We start from the raw sequence: 21,321 nt of genomic DNA, 5'->3' as shown, positions 1-21,321 counted from the left end.
TTTTATTCTACTGGTCTAAAATAAATGGTTTAGGGGGTCCCTTTACAAATTCTGAAAGCTGTAAGGGAAAATTGAAAACCTCCAGATTTTGTGAAGAATTTGGTTAGTTACATGTTTGTGTACAATAGGGCCCCGTACACACGACCAAACATGTCTGCTGAAACTGGTCCGCGGACCAGTTTCAGCAGACATGTTCGGTTGTGTGTACGGCCGACCGGACAGGTTTCCAGCTGACAAAAATTTCTTAGCATTCTAAGAAACATGTCCGCTGGAAGCCAGTCCATCGGACATGTTCGGTCGTCTGTACAGACTCACCGTACATGTCCGCTCAGCCGCCATCCCTCGCATGCGTCAAAGTGATTCGACGCATGCGTGGAAGCATTGACCTTCCACATCACCGCGTATCGTGTACACGCGGATTTCTGTCTGATGGTGTGTACAACCATCAGACAGAAATCTCCGGGTCTACATGTCTGCTGAAAAAGGTCCGGCGGACCGATTTCAGCAGACAGTCCGTCCGTGTGTACGAGGCCTAACAGTTAAGCTTTTACATTTAGTAGGAATTTAGCAGGAATGTTGTATAATTTGCTGTGTTTGTATCTGCTAACTATAATTTTAGTGTATTTTTAGCAAAAATATTTCTCAAAAAACATTTATGCAAATATCACGGGGGCCTTAGAATTCAGTAGCACCTTCTTTTTATTTTACTACTCATGTGCTTTCAGAAAATATATGGTTTGGGGGGGGGGGGGGAGAGAGAGAGTCTTTTACAAACTCTGAAAACTGTCATGCCGTGTACACACGATCGGTTAAACCGATAAGAATGGTCTGATGGACCGCTTTCATCGGTCAAAACCGATCGTGTGTGGGCGCCATCGGTTATTTAACCATCGGTTAAGTAAAAGCCAACTTGTTTTAAATTTAACCGATGGATTCCTAACCGATAGGACAAAACCGATCGTTAGTAGGCACGACATCGGTTAAAAATCCACGCACTGCTCAGAATCAAGTTGCATGCTTGGAAGCATTGAACTTAATTTTTTTCAGCATGTCGTTGTGTTTTACGTCACCGCGTTCTGACACAATCGTTTTTTTTAACCGATGGTGTGTAGGCGTGACGGGCCATCAGTCAGCTTCATCGGTTAACCGATGAAAACGGTCCATCGGTCTGTTCTCATTGGATGGACCAATCGTGTGGGCGCGGCATAAGGGAAAAATAAAAAAGCAATGGGAAAATTGCAAAAATGGTCTGGCCACCTGAGTTTAAAAGTGGAGCATGGGATCTGGCAGCGAAAGGGTTAAAGGGGTTGTAAATGTAAAAAAATCCTAAATAGCTTCCTTTACCTTAATGCAGACCTCCTTCACTTACCTCATCCTTCGACTTTGCTTTTAAATGTCCTTATTTCTACTGAGAAATCCTCACTTACTGTTCTGTCTAACTCCACACAGTAATGCAAGGCTTTCTCCTTGGTGTGGAGTGTCGTGCTCGCCCCCTCCCTTGGACAACAGGAGAGTCAGGACACCCACTAACACACAGCTCCTTTCTCTATCTGCAATGTCCTGACTCGCCTGTACCCCAAGGGAGGGGGTGAGCACGACACTCCACACCAGGGAAAAAGCCTTGCATTACTGTGTGGAGTTAGACAGAAGAACAGGAAGTGAGGATTTCTCAGAAGAAATAAGGACATTTAAAAGCAAAATCGAAGGATGAAGTTAGTGAAGGAGGACTACACTAAGGTTAAGGTAAAGGAAGCTGTTTACGAAATATTTTTTTTACTTTTACAACCCCTTTAGAAAAATTTAACGTTTAGTGACATCTTTGAGGCCTCGTACAGACGAGCGGACATGTCCGATGAAAACTGTCCGCGGACCGTTTTCATCGGACATGTCCACTGGGATCATTTGGTCTGATGGCTATACACACCATCAGACCAAATTCCCAGCGGACAGACGACGCGGTGACGACGCAGTGACGTGGCGGCGACGATGACGCGGCGACGTGCGCGAAACCCGAAGTTCAATGCTTCCACGCATGCGTCGAATCGCTTCGACGCCATGCGCGGGTTCTCGGGCCAGCGGACATGTCCGATGAGTCGTGCTGACCATCGGACATGTCCGACGGACAGGCTTCCAGCGGACATGTTTCTTAGCAGGCTAAGAAACATTTGTCCGCTGGAAACCTGTCCGGTCGGCCGGAAAATTGTCCGGTCGGCCCTACACACGACGTAACATGTCTGCTGAAAGTTTCAGCAGACATGTTCGGTCGTGTGTACGAGGCCTCAAGCTGCCTGAAAAGATCCACACCCCATTGTATGGTATTTTTGTTTACAATTTTTGTCTTGAATTGTTACATATTCTCCATGACAAGTGCCCAGCTTCTTGTGCTTTTTTGTTATTTTTAATAGTAGCTGGCATTTTAGCCCTAAAAGGCCCAGAATTTACTAATTGGATTTGGCCCCTCATAGACTTTAATAAGATTTTCCACTATGTTTCGGTTTTCCAATTTTCAAGCAGCATTCACCAAAACCTTAGTAAATCTAACCTGGGCATATTTTCACAACCCTATGGTAACCACAGGAAGAAAAACTGACAGTAATTCCAAAATGTTAGTGTCAACAGAAGGTGAGGGGTGGGGATATCTGTTCTGGTGATAGCTAGAAAGATCCCAAGGGAATTTCCTCTTTTCAGAGAAATCACTTCTCACTTCATGTTTTGTTCCTATGTAACATAAATTGAAGGAAATTTGCCTCAAGAAGTCACAGGAAGCAATATATATATGTGTGTGTGTGTGTGTGTGTGTGTATATAATTTTTTTTAACTAGAGCCACACTTTGATCACACAGAAATTGTATTTTTTTTGTGTGTGATGTCATTACACCCAAGGAAGCTGAAACTCATTATTGCATTGTGGTCCTTAAAAATGTGTTGTACCTCTATAAAATAATATTTTAATATTTCCTCCTAATTATTTTTTGCTCTCTTAATTCTTTTCTAATGTAAATTATTTTATATTTCTTTACAGTTTGCAGCTTTGTAGTTCATAAAAGATGCCATGAATTTGTCACCTTTGAATGCCCTGGTGCAGGTAAAGGACCACAAGCAGATGTAAGTACCGTGTGAATTCACTGACTCTGTCTCATTGTAAATGTAAACCTAAACACTTCTGCTAAAGAATATGTCTATATATTATGCATGCAATTATAATCTGATGTGAGCATGACTGATAAAAGCTATGGTGAAATGATAATCATCTGATATTAACTTAAAAGTAAAACCAGGTTTATTTTTGGAATACTGAATATGCATTAACAATTTGTGTGCCAAAGAGGTCAGTAAGGCATTCAAAACCATCCGGCATACAGCAATTAATTAATAGTAGTGTCGACAAATAGAAATCAGCTCATTAACCTTCACCATTCTAGATAAACAATCCAACTATATAAATAAAGCATGGCCTATGTGTGATGCCGCGTGCACACGGTCATTTTTCGGGTTGTAAAAAACGACATTTTTCAGGGTCTAGAAAAACAACGTTTTTTTCAACTTCATCATTAAAACGACCTTGCCTACACATGATCGTTAAAAAAAATGCTCTAGCAAAGTGCGGTGACGTACAACACATACAACGGCACTATAAAGGGGAAGTTCCATTCAGATGACGCCACCCTTTGGGCTGATTTTGTGTTAGTAAAAGACGATTCATTCTTTTCTGTCTGTTACAGCGTGATGAATGTGCTTACTCCATTACGAACGGTAGTTTTACCAGAACGAGCGCTCCCGTCTCATAACTTGCTTCTAAGCATGTGCAGGTTTTTCACGTCAAAGCCCACACACGATCATTTTTTACAACCCGAAAAACTACATTGTTTAAAACGTCGTGAAAAAATAGAGCATGTTCGAATACATTTTGGCCCGTTTTTCAAAACCCGAAATGCTCTGAAGCCAACACACGATCATTTTAAATGACATTTTTAAAAAACTTAGTTTTTTACAACCCGAAAAATGATCGTGTGTACGCGGCATGAGTCTTTGAATGACAGGGAACAAAACCAAAGACAACATTCTAAAACAGAACCAAAAACCTTGTCAGTGTCTGAATCTCATAAACCTGCAAATACAATAATAGATAATATGCTGTGCCTTTAAAACTCGTCAGTCTCAAATTTTCTTTGTAGCTTACCCCACTCTTTAAAATAGTTTACCTTGCCCTATTAAATCAGTTTCCATCTCCAACCTTTTACAGACCATTAAAAAAAAAAAAAAAAAACATAATTCACCTATGGGTAATAACAGACTTCAACACATGTTTGACAATAGTTTTGACACTAAAACTGAGGTTTAACGCTGTAATCATCATTTTGCATTGCAGTAACACACATGTTACCGCAACGTACAACGCAGTGCTATGCACATCTGTTACACATAGTTACACAGTTAGGTTGAAAAAAGACATAAGTCCATCCAGTTCAACCAACAGAGAAAAAAACACACACAAATAGAAAACACCCATATACATTATCCAATACCCGCAGTTGATCCAAAGAAAGGCAACAAAAAAACAAATTCCCAAATAAAACATGATCCTATTTGCTTTTCCCCCTATTAGCAGGGTGGGGGGGGGGGTCTTCCTGATCCCCCCCAAGAGGCAATCCAATATTTTTTGGATCAACTCTGTGACTGTCATGCACATCTTTGTTCTGCCCCTCCAAATCTCTCTGGAACGCTTGGCAGGAGAGGAGGTGGGAGAAGCTGGCTCAGGCTTTCAGAGGTGTGCTGAGAGACTGAGCCAACTGCTGGTCAGACATTTGGGTGGATCCCAACATTATTATTGGGATACATACAGAGACTAGAGCGGCTCAGTGACATAATCCAACAGTGGGCTTTAGCCGTTTGCGTCTGATTCTGGGCCACATGAGTGCGCAATTAAGTGCACTTCTATGGCCCACAAGAAAAGGTGTCCCCTACCGATTACCCAATAACATCCTTCTTGGGACAACGGATGTGGGGAAGAAGAGACCCTTATTCTTCAGCATTGGGACTAGGTTCCTTGCAAGTGTGGGGAGGCTTTGCTATCTCCCCTTGCAAGGTATTCCTGCAATAATGAAATCATGTGGCCTGGTCCTGTACAGGAAGGGGGTGGCACATGCTCTCTTCCCTCTCTTTCGTGGCCACTTAGACTGCATATTAAGGGCCTGGCTGGAATTTTAAGGGGATCCCAAAGCTGTTTATTCCAGTTTGTTATTTGTTAATGTGTATAATATGGCATTCAGCAATGTAATTCTTGTCAATCATGCCAACCTGGTGCCCACTGATACAAACCTGCCACATTGTTAAATTACAGATCTCCAGAACTGTGGTAATGTAAACACAGATCTGGGGATCCCATGTGACTTAATTGACTAAACATAATTATGACCATATTTTGGCCTATGATGTCTCTCAGGATTCCTGCTGCTGTGTTTACATTACAGCAACTGGGAATTTGGGCAGGTGAATGGCAGTAGGGACTGAATTCACCATGGGGAACTGGTATTGTATTGATCAAGATGAAGAGAAGTAGTGAGTAACTATGACTGTGTTTAACCCCTTCTACAGAAAGACAGTGTGATCATACTATAGAGGAGATACTGTCGACCCTGATACCAGTACTGCTGTTAAACCCAGACAATATCCACCTCAGGGATTGATTACTGAAGGATGTAAATCATCTTTCCTGGGAGCATTGATACAGGCATTGATAAAGTTGTATTCTTTTGTTTATAGAATGGCCACAATAATTTGGCAGGTTCATGAACAGTGAAGGGGCTGGGTTTGCTTTGAATCTAAATCTTATTCCTAGCTAAAATGGTTGTAATAAGCATTAATGTGCATGTATAGGTGAGATCTCAACATTGTGACCAAATTCTTTAATATAGAGATCAGCGTAATATATTGGCTATAGCGGGCACAAATCACAACAATAAAAATAAATTTTGCATAAGGTGCTATGCCAGTGTTTTTGTATACTTGAAAATGGCATGACAAGGGGAACCATGTTGAAGGATACAACTCTATATTGCTATATATAGGGTTCAGCTTTTCTAAGACATTTCTAATTTTAAACTTTAAAATGCATGAAACCCATGCTGTGATTCTACAATCAAATTGGGGTGTACACCAAAATCCATTTCATTTGTTGCTATAATTATTGCTGTGTGTGTGTGTTTCACTGAAACATTTAAAACAAATCATTTGGGATGAAGTTAACAGTAGTACCATGCACTGTAATTTTTTGGGGGATATCCTGCTTTATTTGTTAAACCTATACTTTACAAAATTATTTAAAAACAGTCCATACGTTTTATTTATATTTTTTTACATTAAAGTACGGTAATACATCTTAAATTTGGTTAATATGATCTCCTTCAAATACCCAACATAGAAGCATTTTGATTGGGAAAGGAAGGGTCAGCACTCAAATCACCCTCAGCCTGTCAGTTATATTGCTTTACACAATGTTGTCAGCCTAACATTAAACACACTTGCAGAAAAAAAAATCACAGGGATGTCATTTTCAATGCATACTGTATCTCCCAATTGCATGAGATGAGAAATAGGCATGCCTAAATGCTGCATGGAAAAAATTGATTGTGGCTTAATGGGTGTAGATTTAGATAAATGGACATGGTTTACTACGTGTCTGATAAAAGAAAGTTTGAGAACACAGGCTTTGATCGTAATGTGTTAAATCAATTTTCCATTAACACAATACCTGCGTAGCGCAAACCTACTTTCAACTTGCTTTTACCCCAACAATCTGTATGTTTCATGTGCTTAATTGCACTATATACACTGGTGATCGAACGTTTGGGCACCCCAGGTAAAAATTTGTATTGATGTATGTGCATAACGAAGCCAAGGAAAGATGGAAAAATCTCCAAAAGGCTTCAAATTACAGATTAGACATATTACTATATATAGTATATACTTATAATATGTCAAAAAAAGTTAGATTTTATTTCCATCATTTACACTTTCAAAATTACAGAAAACAAAAAATGGCGTCTGCAAAAGTTTGGGCACCCTACAGAATCTATAGCATGCACTGCCCCCTTTGCAAATCTGAGACCTGCCAGCGTCATGGATTGTTCTCAATCATCGTCTGGGAAGACCAGGTGATGTCAATCTCAAAGGTTTTAAGTGCCCAGACTCATCTGAACTTGACCTGACCAATTGGCAACATGGGTTCTTCTAAGCAGTTGTCTAGAAAACTGAAACTGAAAATAGTTGACGCTCACAAAGCTGGAGAAGGCTATAAGAAGATAGCAAAGCGTTTTCAGATGTCAGTATCCTCTGTTCGGAATGTAATTAAGAAATGGCAGTCATCAGGAACAGTGGAAGTTAAAGCAAGATCTGGAAGACCAAGAAAAATATCAGACAGAACAGCTCGCAGGATTGTGAGAAAAGCAATTCAAAACCCACGTTTGACTGCACGATCCCTCCAGAAAGATCTGGCAGACACTGGAGTTGTGTTACACTATTCCACTATAAAGAGATACTTGTACAAATATGGTCTTCATGGAAGAGTCATCAGAAGAAAACCTCTTCTACGTCCTCACCACAAAAATCAGCATTTGAACTTTGCAAATGAACATATAGACAAGCCTAATGCATTTTGGAAACAAGTTCTGTGGACCGATGAGGTTAAAATGGAACTTTTTGGCCTGAATGAGCAAAGGTACGTTTGGAGAAGAAAGGGCATAAAATTTTATGAACATAACCTCTGTCCAACTTTTAAGCATGGGGGTAGATCAATCATGGTTTGGGGTTGTATTGCAGCCAGTGGCACAGGGAACATTTCACGAGTAGAAGGAAAAATAGATTCAATACAATTTCAGCAAATTTTGGATGGTAACTTGATGCCATCTGTGAAAAAGCTGAAGTTTAAAGCGAGGATGGCTTCTACAAATGGATAATTATCCTAAGCACACCTCAAAATCCACGGGGGATTACATCAAGAGGCGTAAACGAAAGGTTTTGCCATGGCCTTCACAATCTCCTGACCTCAACATAAATGAAAATCTATGGATAGACCTTAAAGGAGCAGTGCGTGACAGACAGCCCAGAAATCTCAAAGAACTGGAAGACTTTTGTAAGGAAGAATGGGCAAAGATACCTCAAACAAGAATTGAAAGACTCTTGGCTGGCTACAAAAAGCGTTTACAAGCTGTGATACTTGCCAAAGTGGGCAGTACAAGATATTCACTCTGCAGAGTGCCCAAACTTTTGCAGACGCCATTTTTTGTTTTCTGTAATTCTGAAAGTGTAAATGATGGAAATAAAATCTAACTTTTTTTGACATATAAGAATGTCTAATCTGTAATTTGATGCCTTTTGGAGATTTTTCCATCTTTCCTTGGCTTTGTTATGCACATTAATACAAAATTTTACCTGGGGTGTTCAAACTTTCGATCCCCACTGTAACCAGTTTACAATTTATTATTTTCCTATGAAGGTGTCCATTTTTACAAGGTTTAATGGCATCAGAATGCCAAACCAAGAAAGAATTGAGTTTCACAGTATAATAGTGCGAGGTTCTTCCACTGTGAAATCGGTTGTAGAAAGGATACAGGGTTCATGCGTATGCAGAGTGTAAAGCCTCGTACACAGACGTTTTTTCCGATGGGAAAACTGGGAGGGGAGCTTTTGGCTGGGAATCCTGGCCGTGTATGCTCCTCCCAGTTTTTCTGACAAAAAATATGCCCAAAAACCGCCGGACAAAAAAAGAGAACCAGCTCTTTTTTTTTTTTCCCACCAGGAAAAACGGCAGACTTTTGCACGGCAGTTTTTAACCATTTTCCTACGGGGAAAAACTGAGATGGAGCATACACACAGCCGGGATTGCCGACCAAAGCCCTGTCGGGGAAAACCTCTTGTGTGAAGGGAGAAAGACTGACCGAGCAGGTTCTCGGCTTTCCTCATGGAATTTCCGACGGGAACTTTTCCCGTTGGAAACCCTGCATTTGTGTACAGGGCATAAGACTAAGGAGTATCGATTATGAGCGTATAAAATTGTTTTTGTCAGCTTTCCCAAATGTTGGTATTCCCGGATTGGAGATTTTAGAGAATTTTAAGTGGTTTTGGGAGGGAAGATATCTCTACCCCCAGTGTTTAGGTTTTGCTGAAGACCAGCAGAGAATTGTGTCTAGGTTTTTAGTACATGATGAATATTGTCTAGTGTAAGCCAGTGCTCCCAACGCTGTGCCAGTACGGCGTGGGTTTCGAAGGCGTACGCCGGCGTAGGTGGAAGTGGGCATGTTCCATGCAAATGAGGCGTGACCCCATGCAAATGATGGGCCAAGCGCCAGACAGATACGTATCCCGAACTGCGCATGCGACATGATGTGGACGCATCCCCCCCTGCGCCTGCTCACAACCACCTCGGAACAACTGCCTAAACTACGCCGGATCACTGCGTATGGCGTGAACGTAACCTACGCCCAGCCAGACACACGTCCAACGTAAAATACACCGGCTTGTGTTCCCTGGTGCAGACCTTTTGCATGTCTGCTGCTGGGTTGCACCTCCTTTATGGGGAATAACTTTACGCCGGACATACAACTTACGCGCACCTCGCGTAGCCTGCGTCGGGCACACGTACGTGAATCGCCGCATTTCCCTCATTTGCATGTTTAAATGGCTAATCAATGGGAGCGGCACCATGCTTCCAGCCTAAATGTGCGCCCACTCTACGCCGGCGCAAGCAAGATACGTCGGGGTGTAGCCTGTTTTTAGGCACATCTTAGTTTGTGGGTCTGGTGCACAGATACGACGGCGCATATTTGCACTTACGTTGGCGTAAGTGCTTTGTGAATCTGGGCCTTCAAGTTTACACTGCAATTTATATCCCGTTTTGGGAGATTACCCCTCACTTGATGTCGGAACAGAAAGTGAGGGCAAATGTTTCAAGGGCAGAAGGGCTGCAACAAAACTTTTCTTTGTAAAATGGGGAATGGTTAGAACCTTTTGTCAAGTTATTAGCGTCTGTGGCTTTTTGCCCTTATGACATTGCTCACCTGGGTCTTTGTTCTGTTGTAGGCTGTCAGAAGGACAGAAAATTAGGTAAACACACCCAAACAAGGTCAGACAGCCATACATATTTGATGAAATTTGCATTTTTGAAGTCTATTAAAGGCTATAAAAATTCTGGCTGGTCTTCAATTTATTATTTATATATATATATATATATATTTCTGTGTGTCCAGGTGCACACAGCCGTTATAAGGCAGAGCTGAACATAGCTCAGTGTGTGGGAAATGAGTTGGTGTTGGAGCAGTTGTTGCAGACAGGAGAGAGGTGTGCTACTGATTAAGAACTCGGGCAATATCCTTGGGACGGTACTCCATGTGGGAGAGGTTCCAGGTCAGTGGACTGAGTTGGGCCAGCTGAAAGAGTCGTGGAGACTATAGCTGAGACAACTGGAAGAGAGAGTCTTGGGGACCAGAGGGAACCGTGAGTCTTGGAGTAGTGTGGAAGCCTGGAGTGTCAGAGCCCCTTCCTAAAGGCCAGGAGTGGGCCTGTGCAGCAAGGAACTGTGCCCAAGGCTGAGAGCCTTAAAAGCCAGGTGGATTGGCATTTTTCAGTTGTTGTTTTTGGGAGAAGAAACCAAATGCATGTGTGAACTTTCATCTTTTTGTTACTTTCAATAAAAGTGGGCTACCACGCCCTTAAACCTTAGTTCCTGTTGGCTGTGAACTCACTGAAAATTCATCTAACACTGAGCTAGACATATATATATATATATATATATATATATATATATATATATATATATATATATATATATATATATATATATATATATATATATATATATATATATATATATATATATATATATATATATATATATATCTCCATTGTGAAACACTATAGTGGTGAGTCACACAGCCATTCGCAATCGAGCATGTTCTAACTTGCCCTCGTCTGGGTCACAGACCAGTTGACTTAGTCTACATGGAGTAGTAGAGATGGAAGATTCAACATACAGTATGCATGTGTTGCGCTGTTGGCGGGAAATGATTGACAATCTAGATCAGCAGATTAACATCAAATTTTGTGTGAAAATTGGCAAAAGTGCAAGTGAAACTTTAGCTCTGTTACAACATGCTTATGGTGAACATTCAATGAAGAAATCAAGTGTTTTTGATTGGCATAAGGGGTTTAAGGAGGGGTGGGAAGATGTCCACGATGACACAAGAAGTGGGCAGCCAAAAACAAAGGATGGATGTAAATGTGGACAGAGTTCACTGAGTTCATAGAACATGGTACAACAGTCAAACTTGTTACTTGGAAATTCTGAAAAGGTTACCGGAATCTGGAGAAAATTAGTCCAGTATGCAGCAACGATTCTTTGTACCTGACAAAGGGTCTGCTGAGATCCAAAACTGTTTTACTGATGGATATTGGATATGTTTGGAGTTCTTCTTTTTTTTTAATATCTTTTAGGTACTTATATAGTTCAGGCTTCAATTTCTGCTGTACACCAACAATACTGGTAGTTTACTGGATGAGTGCTGCCCTAATCAATAACAAATACAATTGTATGTATGTATGTATGTATGTATGTATGTCTTTTTTTTTTTTAAATCATATGTAGCAATATATAATGCTTGGTTGCTAAATTATTGGACACATTAAGAGTCTTTAAACATTATGTGGTTGGCCCCACTGAAACTGGAATTTAGAATATTGAATTAGAGTATATGTTGTGGGATACCTAAAGTTAATTTACACTTTTACGAGTTTCATACAATCTAAATGCAAGATTGGGCTTGCATCCCCTAGCTCATCACTCCGTCTGAATGACCGGTCAGATGCTGGGACAGGTCAGGCTTCAAGCATTGAAGTTGCTACAATGTACCATGTATTGTTATAACAACTCAGGTTCAGATTTAAAATATTACAGCTGCCTATTGTTGAATATACTTTTTTAAGCTCAAACTAATTCTTCAAAAAAGCATTTGTTTATCACAAAAAGTAACAGGGTCATTTAATTACCCCTCTGGAAATAATTTTTGCTAATTTTTCCTTCTTTCCACTGTGCAGCCATAAGCAAAGTGAAATACTTGTTACTTCTGATTATGGGTGACATGTAAATCACTACCCTTCTATCACGGGACAGAGTTGGTGCCTTGTGATTGGTCCCGCCATGTCATATGAGGTGGAGGTGTAAGCTCTGACACATCAGTTTGGAGGTTATACTGTCTTGTCTTTCTCTTGCAACCAAAAGTAGCACATAAAGTAAAGGTGAGTATGGGTAGGGCAGTGTTTCTCAATTCCAGTCCTCAGGCCCCCCCAACAGGTCAGGTTTTCAGGATTTCCCTCAGATGAAAAGGCTGTCGTGATTACTAAGGCAGTGAAACTGATCAAATCACCTGTGCAAAATAATGGAAATCCTGAAAACCTGACCTGTTGGGGGGGCCTGAGGACTGGAATTGAGAAACACTGGGGTAGGGTAAGATAAGTGACGCTGTTATTTTGTTCATACACGTTCACTTTAGGGTAGTACTATGTTTACTCTAATGCCTAGTACACATAATCAGTTTTCCCGACAGTCAAAACACCGTTGGGAAAACCGAGGGGAAAACCAAGAACCGGCTTTGTCCCTTTTTCCCTGTACACATGGCCGGTTTTCCTGACAGGAGAACTGTGGTCTGGAAAACTGGCCATGTGTATGCTCCCTCAGTGATTCCCATAGGAAAACTGCTGGAAAAAATACGCTGCGATTCTCAGCTAGAAAAAAGAGAACATATTCTAACTTTTTAAACTGCAGTTTTCCTGGCGGAAAAACTAACTAGCATACACACGGCCGGGAAAAAGGAAAACACGTCAGTTTTCCCAACGGGAAAAACGATCGTGTGTACTAGGCATTAGCCTACGGTTTCATACAACAAATATTCCAATGCACTTATTAAGTTAAAAAAAATAAAACAGACTTGACAGCTAAAATAATGACCGGTTTAATGTTTATTACCAAGAAACGAACCCCAGGTTATTTGGGGTCAAACAAAAGATCCATATTTGCACAAGTGTGTGCTAGCACAATTGATCCTAGAGTAGTTATGTCAGTGTTCCATCAACTCATATTCTTGAATACTGTCAAATCATTTTCTACACAGTGCTTATATAAATAGACTTAATTGCCTTGTAAATCTCCACTGAGGCACTTGAATCAATAAACTGAAATATAATTGTCTCTTTTATTAACCCCTAGTTTTACCCATCAGTACCACCAATTATTATCAGTGAATAAATACTGTAAACAAATTCATTTTGTTTGCACTTAAAGCAGACCCTCACTCAAAAATGAGTACACTCTTCCTCCCCTGGCACTTTTGATCCCTTAGCGCTTTTGAGTTGAGAATGACATTGATTGCCCTACCTTTCTACCACTTGCAGCCTCCTGGGACACTTCACGTACTGAAATTGCCTACTTTTATTTCACTTTTCACAATGTGCATTAGAAGCTGCAGAAAAACAGAGCACGACTCATTTTCTGGCTGGAGGAATCCAATTTCATCTTGCTCTTTCTTTCCTAGACTTGCCATCCGTGGCCCGTCTTTTTCATTCATTGAATTTTTTCAAGCATGTAGGACAGTGGTCATCAACCCTGTCCTCAGGACCCACTAACAGGCCAGGTTTTATGTATTCCCTTGGGATGATGCAGACTAGAATACCACAATCGCTGAGAAGAAAATTATATCACCTGTTATCTTGAAAACCTGGCCTGTTAGTGGGCCCTGAGGACTAACAGCTCTGGTGAACAGGAGTGAACCACAACTGCGGCTAGCAAGGATTTCAATGCACTTCTTTATGTGAGAATTCAGTATTGGACCCCATGTGTCACTCCACGCAAACAGAAGTTTGGGGGTTCTCTACATCATCTCTCTCTCATAAAGAAAGGTGTTGAGATACTAAGGTTACAACATGCGACCAGAGCTTGGCGTTTAAAATTATAGCATACACTTGAAGATTCCAATGCACTTCTATATGCCAGTGATTATCAGTACGGGACCCCAGGCGTCACTCCAAGCAAACAGGAGTTTGGGGGTTCTCTACATCATGTGACTTAAACATATAGAAATGCATTAGAACACTAAGGGAGTTGGTATGAAAATACCATCAACCCTTAGCATAGAAAAGTTAGAGCGAACATGTTCAGCAAGTTAGGGCAAGGCCCATAAACAAATAACACTTATGTCAAGCACGTAGTAAATTGGAGTTGTAAAGACAACTAATAGTTGCGTATGAGAGACAAATATAGCTCAGGTAATTTGAGAGTAGATGTCGCTTTAAGATGTTCCTTAGCAAACAGTCGTAGGCACAACAGTCTATCCCAAGTAGTATGTTAATAGCTACAAGCCATAATAAATAACAGCAATTGTTTTAGGTGGAATATATGAAGAAGATCTTTCTATAGTACTACAAGTGAAACAATTGCTACTTATCTGTTTGCAGGGCTTCAGTGTAGCAACAAGGGGTGTCAGCAAGGAAGGTCTCTAAGGTTGTCCCCGGCAATGGCAGTCTGTTGCAGTTAACGTAGCAGCATTAATGCAGGAGTTGCAGGCTGGTCAGAATTGCAGCATTGGGGGCGATGGCACCATTGGTTGTAGCGTGGCCAAGCTATGGCTGACAATAATAGAACGCCCTTTCTGTGTTAAATGAATGCCTTTATAGGCAGGTGCAGTGCAGGTGTGCTGAATCCAGCACCGAGTGTCCTCGGCACTTCCGCGTTCCAAGCTGGAATGCATACGGCGCCGGGCGATGACCTCATTGCGCAGTTGCCGTAATGCGTTTCAGCCTGGAATGCATTACGGCGCTAGGAGCGCCTGTTACAAGGACAGGGTTGAGGACCACTGATGTAGGATCATCGCATGTGGGCACTATCTAGGGCAGTCTGCATACAAATGCATCCTGCCAAGGAACGTCCACTTCACCAAACTAGAATCAACCCATGAATGTAATTTGAAAATTGCATAAGAGTCAGCTCACTGCTTGCATCAGGGCTGGGGACTGTTAAGGCCTCTTTCACATGGGACAGACTCGGCAAGGATCCCCATCCATCTGTTTTTAGTGCATAGGATGTTAGTGGGTGTCAACAGACACATGTCTATTGACACCCACCACTCAATAGATGGCAATGAATGGTCCGATTGGGTCTGCCTAAAAATTGACAGGCAGACCCGATCGGTCTGCCTTTGTGGAAGGGGTCTAAGAGGAGTACAGAAGCAGGGAGCTGTGATGTTTTCAGGAAGCTATGTACAGCATCTGCCAGCCTTCCCAGCAGCTATAATCTTCCTGCATAGAGAACCACGGAGATCCAGTGATGACATTGTTGTGTCCAAAATAAGGTATGTAATAAAAACTGAAAGCTTTATTTAGAAATGTGATTACCATGTGTTAATGAGGGGGATAGAAGGAACCAGGGAAGACAAAATATATACAGATTACATTTCAACATTGAAGTACACCTGTAAGTATAATTCTATAAAGGATGGGCTTGGGGAAATCAGACACTAGAGATTCATCTTCCAATAAGGAACTTTTTATGTGTATGCATGGAAGTATCCTGCTTAAAGGGTTATTCCACCCAAAAGTCACAGGTAGTCTGGTGAGTTGGGTTACCCTTTTGCCTCCTGATTTCTTGTCTTTTCAGTATTGAGATTGTCAGTAGTTTCTGTTGCCCTTTCCTTCATAAGCAACTTGTGTTGTTTTTTTTCCATAATATATATATTTTTTTTCAACAAATACATAGGACTTGATCACCCCTTGTGATAGCAATAAAGTTAAATGAGATATATATATATATAGTGTAGAAAATGTAATAAAAAAATGTATAGAAAAAAAAAATGCCTCGTACACACGGCCGGATTTTCCGAGAAAAAAGTCTGGATGGCTTTTTTTCTAGGAAAGTCCGGCCATGTGTAGCCTCCTGTTTTTTCAGAATTCCGACGGACCTTAGTGCGTACAAGGCATTACTGTCACCCCGTGCTCATCTGCAAATACAAATTTTCACATAGGTCTAGCACCCATATGTAAGGTATAGTTGCACCACAAATGTATGGCTGCACAAATATCATGCAACATAAAAAACAGCCAGAATTGTATTTTACAGGGCTTCTACTTTTAGAAAATATATAATGTTTGGGGGCTGTAAATCCATTTCTAGCCCAAAATGCTGATTTTAACATGTATGTGAAATTTTTTAAAATGTCCCCCTAGGCAAGCAGTTAAGTCACTTCCTGTCTACATGAACTCTAGTTTCAGATGCGCACACACAGCATTGCTTAGGCCTGGCTCCCTGATGCTTACACAACGTATGTCAGAACAGGCCATTGTACTCTCTACAGGGGTGCATGTAGCAGGGTGACAAGGCATGAGTGCGATTGACACAGTTGTCACAAGGGAGGAGGTTGAGTTCAGTCTGTGGTGCATTCCCCATTTCACAGCTGTATCTACACAAATGGGTTGGGATAATTGTGACCTCGTGGCATAGCAGGTCAATTACATTGACCTAATATGGCCATATGGTCATGTTCGGTCAATGATGTCAAACATCCCAGCCCCTTTTCTCTATGTGCAGCAGCAGGACGGGCAATGCACTTGCTGCTATGGATTGGGCTGGCACTGACAGGTTCCTTCCATGTCTGGGCCTAACCCAAGTTCATTCCACAGGAGGTGGCTGAACAGGACCTTTATAATAGTATCAGTAGGTTGCGTTTTAGAAATCTTAGAATAGACCTGTTAGAATAGACCTGTTCGGTTTGCTCCCCTAGGGGTGAATAGATTTATTCTTGGAGGTTTACTAGCTAGAAACTTAATTTAAATATATGAATTTGAAGGATTATTCACGATTATAATACTGACTTAATGTATTTATCAAAAATGCATTCGCTATACTATGTGACTGTAATGGTGTGAATCCTGTTATACTTGTCTTAAAGGAGTTGTAAAGGAAAACATTTTTTTTTTGCTGAAATGACTGTTTACAGGGTATAGAGACATAATGGTTAAATGATTCCTTTTAAAAAATGATTACAAATAGATAAAAATCAATCATATAATGTACCTGCAGTTTCTAGTTTTGTTTTTGCATGTTTCCTGCTTCTGTGATGTACAGAGCCACAGAGCCAATACAGGGCAGTGATGGTTTGGAAAATGAAACTGATTGGTGCTGTGGGGTTTTAGACACATGGTAATCACACCACCTTGATTAGTGACCACAGAGAGAAAGCTCCCAGTACTGTGGTCATCGGGAAACGGACAACCAGGAAGTGTGGAGATCAGAGAAGAATTATAGAAACTTGAGAGCAAAAACGAACAATGAGGACATGAAAACAGCACTGCATTAAGGTAAAGGAAGCTATTAAGATAAAAAAAAATTCCTTTACAAACCCTTTAATGTCTTTACTTGTTTATGTTCTGATAACTAAAGAAATCTGCAGAAATTTGATTAGCATGCTCAAGCATATATGACATTTTAGTGATTGGGTGCTTACATGCTTTCATACTTATAGCCTGGTCCTGACAGTACACTGGGCAAAGAGTGGCAAAGGAGTATAGCGCTACCCCCGAAGGAGCCGCCGGTTGATTCGGAAATCGGCCTACTAAGTTACCCTGGCAGTGTCTAGGGGTGTAACAGTGAGAATAGCAACAGTTAATGGAGGTCCAGACATTCAATAAAAGGTTTCAATGCTTTAATGCCCAGGCCAAACACGGCCAACATCAACACAATTTTGGGAGGTCAAAGTTGATGAAGGAAGAAGAGGAGAACCATGCTGTATCAGGCCTGGATGTAGAACTGAGCAAAAACACTGCTCTGCATTGAACCAATTTGGTCACACGTCGCCACTCTACTCTGAGTGGGTGAAGTGACCCCTGTAATAGGCCTGGCTGTTGGAGCATCACTTAGGATAATACTGGGAGGAACAGGTCTCTCACACAGACCTGTCTCTAAGGCCCCTGCCATGGGCAAATTTCAATAGAGGACTTGCGTGAATAATGAAAGAGAATCCTCCCAGTAGTCTTTTCTATGAATGGTCCCCTGATGATAGCAAACATACCTGTCAGTGGTCCGGACACCCGATCCCAGGCTGGGATTCTTTCAATAGGCCTTGGAACCCAGTGGAACGCTGAGGTCCATTCTCTCATTAGGATGAGGTTCGCTGTGGAGCTGAGGTTCGCTGCAGGAAGAAGAAAAGGCCCTCAACACATGACCTCTGTTCCAGATATATCCTCCCCCAGCATGCCCTGCGAGGGAAAACATCCTCTAGTTGGCTGCTGAGAGAAGATCTGCTCTGCTAGAACCCCTCTGGCACCAGCTGCCGGCCAGGGGTGGCCATTTCCAGAATGAAAGAGGTCCCAAATTTAAACGAACACTGGAAGGGAGCACATTAACTCTCCCTTCCCACTAAATTTAGGCGTAGTGCCCATGCTGAAAGCAAGGGGGCACTACAGGAGCAAAGCACAGACACATGTAGAAAGGTATTATATTGGCCTACTTGTGTTTTGTGTTTAGCTTATATTTTGTTTAGAGTTCTGTTCTTTTGCTGGTCCTTGAATGATTTCCCGCAATAAATTAGATACTATACAGTTGTGCTCTCATATTTGCAGTGATTGTTCCCTGAGGTCTACTGTCCCACTTCTAGGATCCATTATTAATGTTCACAAAGGCTGTTGGGTCAGCGGTATGCACAGGTTCTCTGCCCTAATTTCATTGTGTCCTTGGCCTTATTAGAAAAGGCAAGTGGTTTGAAAAAACACTAAAGAGATTTAATAAAATATCCAGAAGTAGCTCCTCGTTTGTGTGATATATTGGTTGCATTGTTCATCCAAACAGATTAATCTTGTTGTTATAACTCTGGGACTTTAAAATCCCCAAAGATTTTAAAGCTAGCACTCCCTCTTAAAGGGGCTTTTTTTTTTTTGCATCTTCAACAAAAACAAGCAACACATGCTTTTCGGGCTAAATTAATCCTTAGGCCTCGTACACACCACCGGATCTATCTGCTGGGATTTATCCCTGGATCAGTTCCAGCGGATAGATCCGGTGGTGTGTACGTCCGAGCGGAAAAAAATCCAGCCGACGGATTTCCAGCGGATATAAATTTCTTGGCATGCTAAGAAATCTATCCGCTGGAATCCTGTCCAGCGGATTGATCCGGTGGTCTGTACAGACTCACCGGATCAATCCGTCCGCTCCTCTCCCTCGCATGCGTCGTAATGATTCGACGCATGCGTGGAAGTCTTTATCTTCCAGCGTCGCGCACGTCATCGCGGCGACGACACGTCACTGCGGATGGATTCCGCGCGGATTTCGATCTGATGGTTAGTGCAACCATCAGATCAAAATCCACCAGAGGATTTATCCGCGGGAACGGTCCGGAGGACCGTTTCCAGTGGATAATCCTCTCGTGTGTACGGGGCCTTAGGGCTTGTTCACACTTGCTACATGCTAAAATAGTTTTTATATTTATGCTGTGACTTTATATCTTTCATAATAAAGGAAGTTATGTGGTTAAAGGGTAACTCCACTTTCATGGGGAAAAAAATGGCAAAGAAAAAATATTGTAGTGTATACAATTGCGACACAAGTCATATTGTAATTACATTTTATAAAAAAAAAATCCTTTCCTTTTTTAATCTGCAGCCCCTCTAATTTTCTACCAATGCAGTGCAATATGGCTACCTGGAGTTGTTCTGTACATAGTGTGAACTGACTTCCTCCCAGAATCATAATTTCCTGCTTGTGTGATTGGCTCACCAATGTTCCCAGAAGTCTGCCTAAGCTACAAGTCAGATTTCAGGCATCTCCTGCAACATAAACTTCATTTTTGGTGACCTACTCCCTGTAGGAACACATCTAAAGGGATGCAGGCCCAGCAGATTTCCTCATTAGTGCCCTGCAGGTGCACAACTATGGTAACACTGTAGTGCTTCGGTCACTGTATGTAAACAAAAAAAAAATATGCTACAATATATACATATTATAATTTTTGTACATACTGTCACCAGTCAGCGTCCCTGATCACTGCCACACCAGTCATATGAAGACACTGTACTGCATTGGTGACAGTATGTCAAAAAATTGCCATAACATAATTTTTTTTTATTTCATTTTCCAAAACATTGTGACAAAAAAGTATAACTTCAAAAAACTCACTATGCCTCTTACTAAATACTTTGGACTGTCTACTTTGCAAAAGGGGTCATTTTGGGGATATTTGTACTGTTTTGGCATTTTCTCACATGTGTTTAGGTCAGTAAAATGAAGGATACTTTCACACTGGCAGTAATTTTTACCACCCTCTGAAAAGCAGTGGATCGCGTTACAGAAGTTGAAGTTGATAATTACAGTTGAGGTGTAATTATCTACTAAAAAATTCCCCTTAGTTTGAAAAAAAGACATGCCAGAGATTCAGAAGGCAGCAGGATCTCCTCCTAAACACGTGTAAACCGCTGCTATACCACCTTCTGCAAAGCGATCCACTGCTTTTCAGAGGGTGGTAAACATTATCGCCAGTGTGAAATGTATCCTTAACTTTACTGACATAAACACATGTGAGAAATTTGCCTTGGACTTTGAGTCTGTGACAGTCTACAATTCAGGGGTCTCAAAGTGGCAGCCCTCCAGCTGTTGCAGAACTACAAGTCCCATGAAGCATTGCTAGGCTGACAGTTACAAGCATGACTCCCACAGGCAGAAGCATGATGGAACTTGTAGTTTCGCAACAGCTGGAGGGCCACTAGTTTGAGACCTCTGGACTCTACATAGTACTATATAGTGTGTAATGAGCTTGAGAAGCCAGATGGCGGTTCCCCTGGAGGCAATAGGATAAAAAAGATGCCTGAGAACAAAAAAGCTTCAGACTTGTGTTTGCAAGAAGTTAAAATACCGTATAAATTGTAACTCTAAACCTGATTTTAACATTCCAAGTCACACATTGCTAAGAGGTCTCCAGAGAAAAATCTGTATTATGCTACTATGTGCAATGAAAGTAAAGCATGTATCCCTGCTTACATGAGTTTCCGAACCTCCACAGCAGATAGAAACAACACTGATAGGATTATGCAGCCAAGTGTCATAATACATCAGGCTGTTTTTTGTGCTGTACTATCATGCAACCATTGTTACTGCATTGTTCTAGCTTTTCATAGTTCTTAAAGAGGAGTTCCACCTAAAAATGGACCTCCGCTTAACCCACTCCTCGCCCCCTTACATGCCACATTTGGCATGTCATTTTTTTGGGGGGGGGGGGTGGGGGCTTCAGGAGAAGGGGA

At 41.4% G+C, this 21,321-nt stretch overlaps 1 protein-coding gene across 1 annotated transcript in view; it reads left to right on the top strand.

Moving 5' to 3' along the window:
* PRKCG (protein kinase C gamma) overlaps positions 1 to 21,321 on the top strand; it is a 462,939-nt gene that overhangs the window by 207,527 nt on the left and 234,091 nt on the right. Inside the window, exon 3 of the mRNA XM_040325670.1 lies at positions 3,023 to 3,105. Within this exon, the coding sequence (XP_040181604.1) occupies positions 3,023 to 3,105 (83 nt within the window). The remainder of the gene's footprint in view (positions 1 to 3,022; positions 3,106 to 21,321) is intronic.

The sequence above is a fragment of the Rana temporaria genome, chromosome 10 (assembly GCF_905171775.1).
Source record: "Rana temporaria chromosome 10, aRanTem1.1, whole genome shotgun sequence".
Taxonomy (NCBI): Eukaryota; Metazoa; Chordata; class Amphibia; order Anura; family Ranidae; genus Rana; species Rana temporaria.
This window is presented reverse-complemented; position numbering and strand designations above follow the sequence as displayed.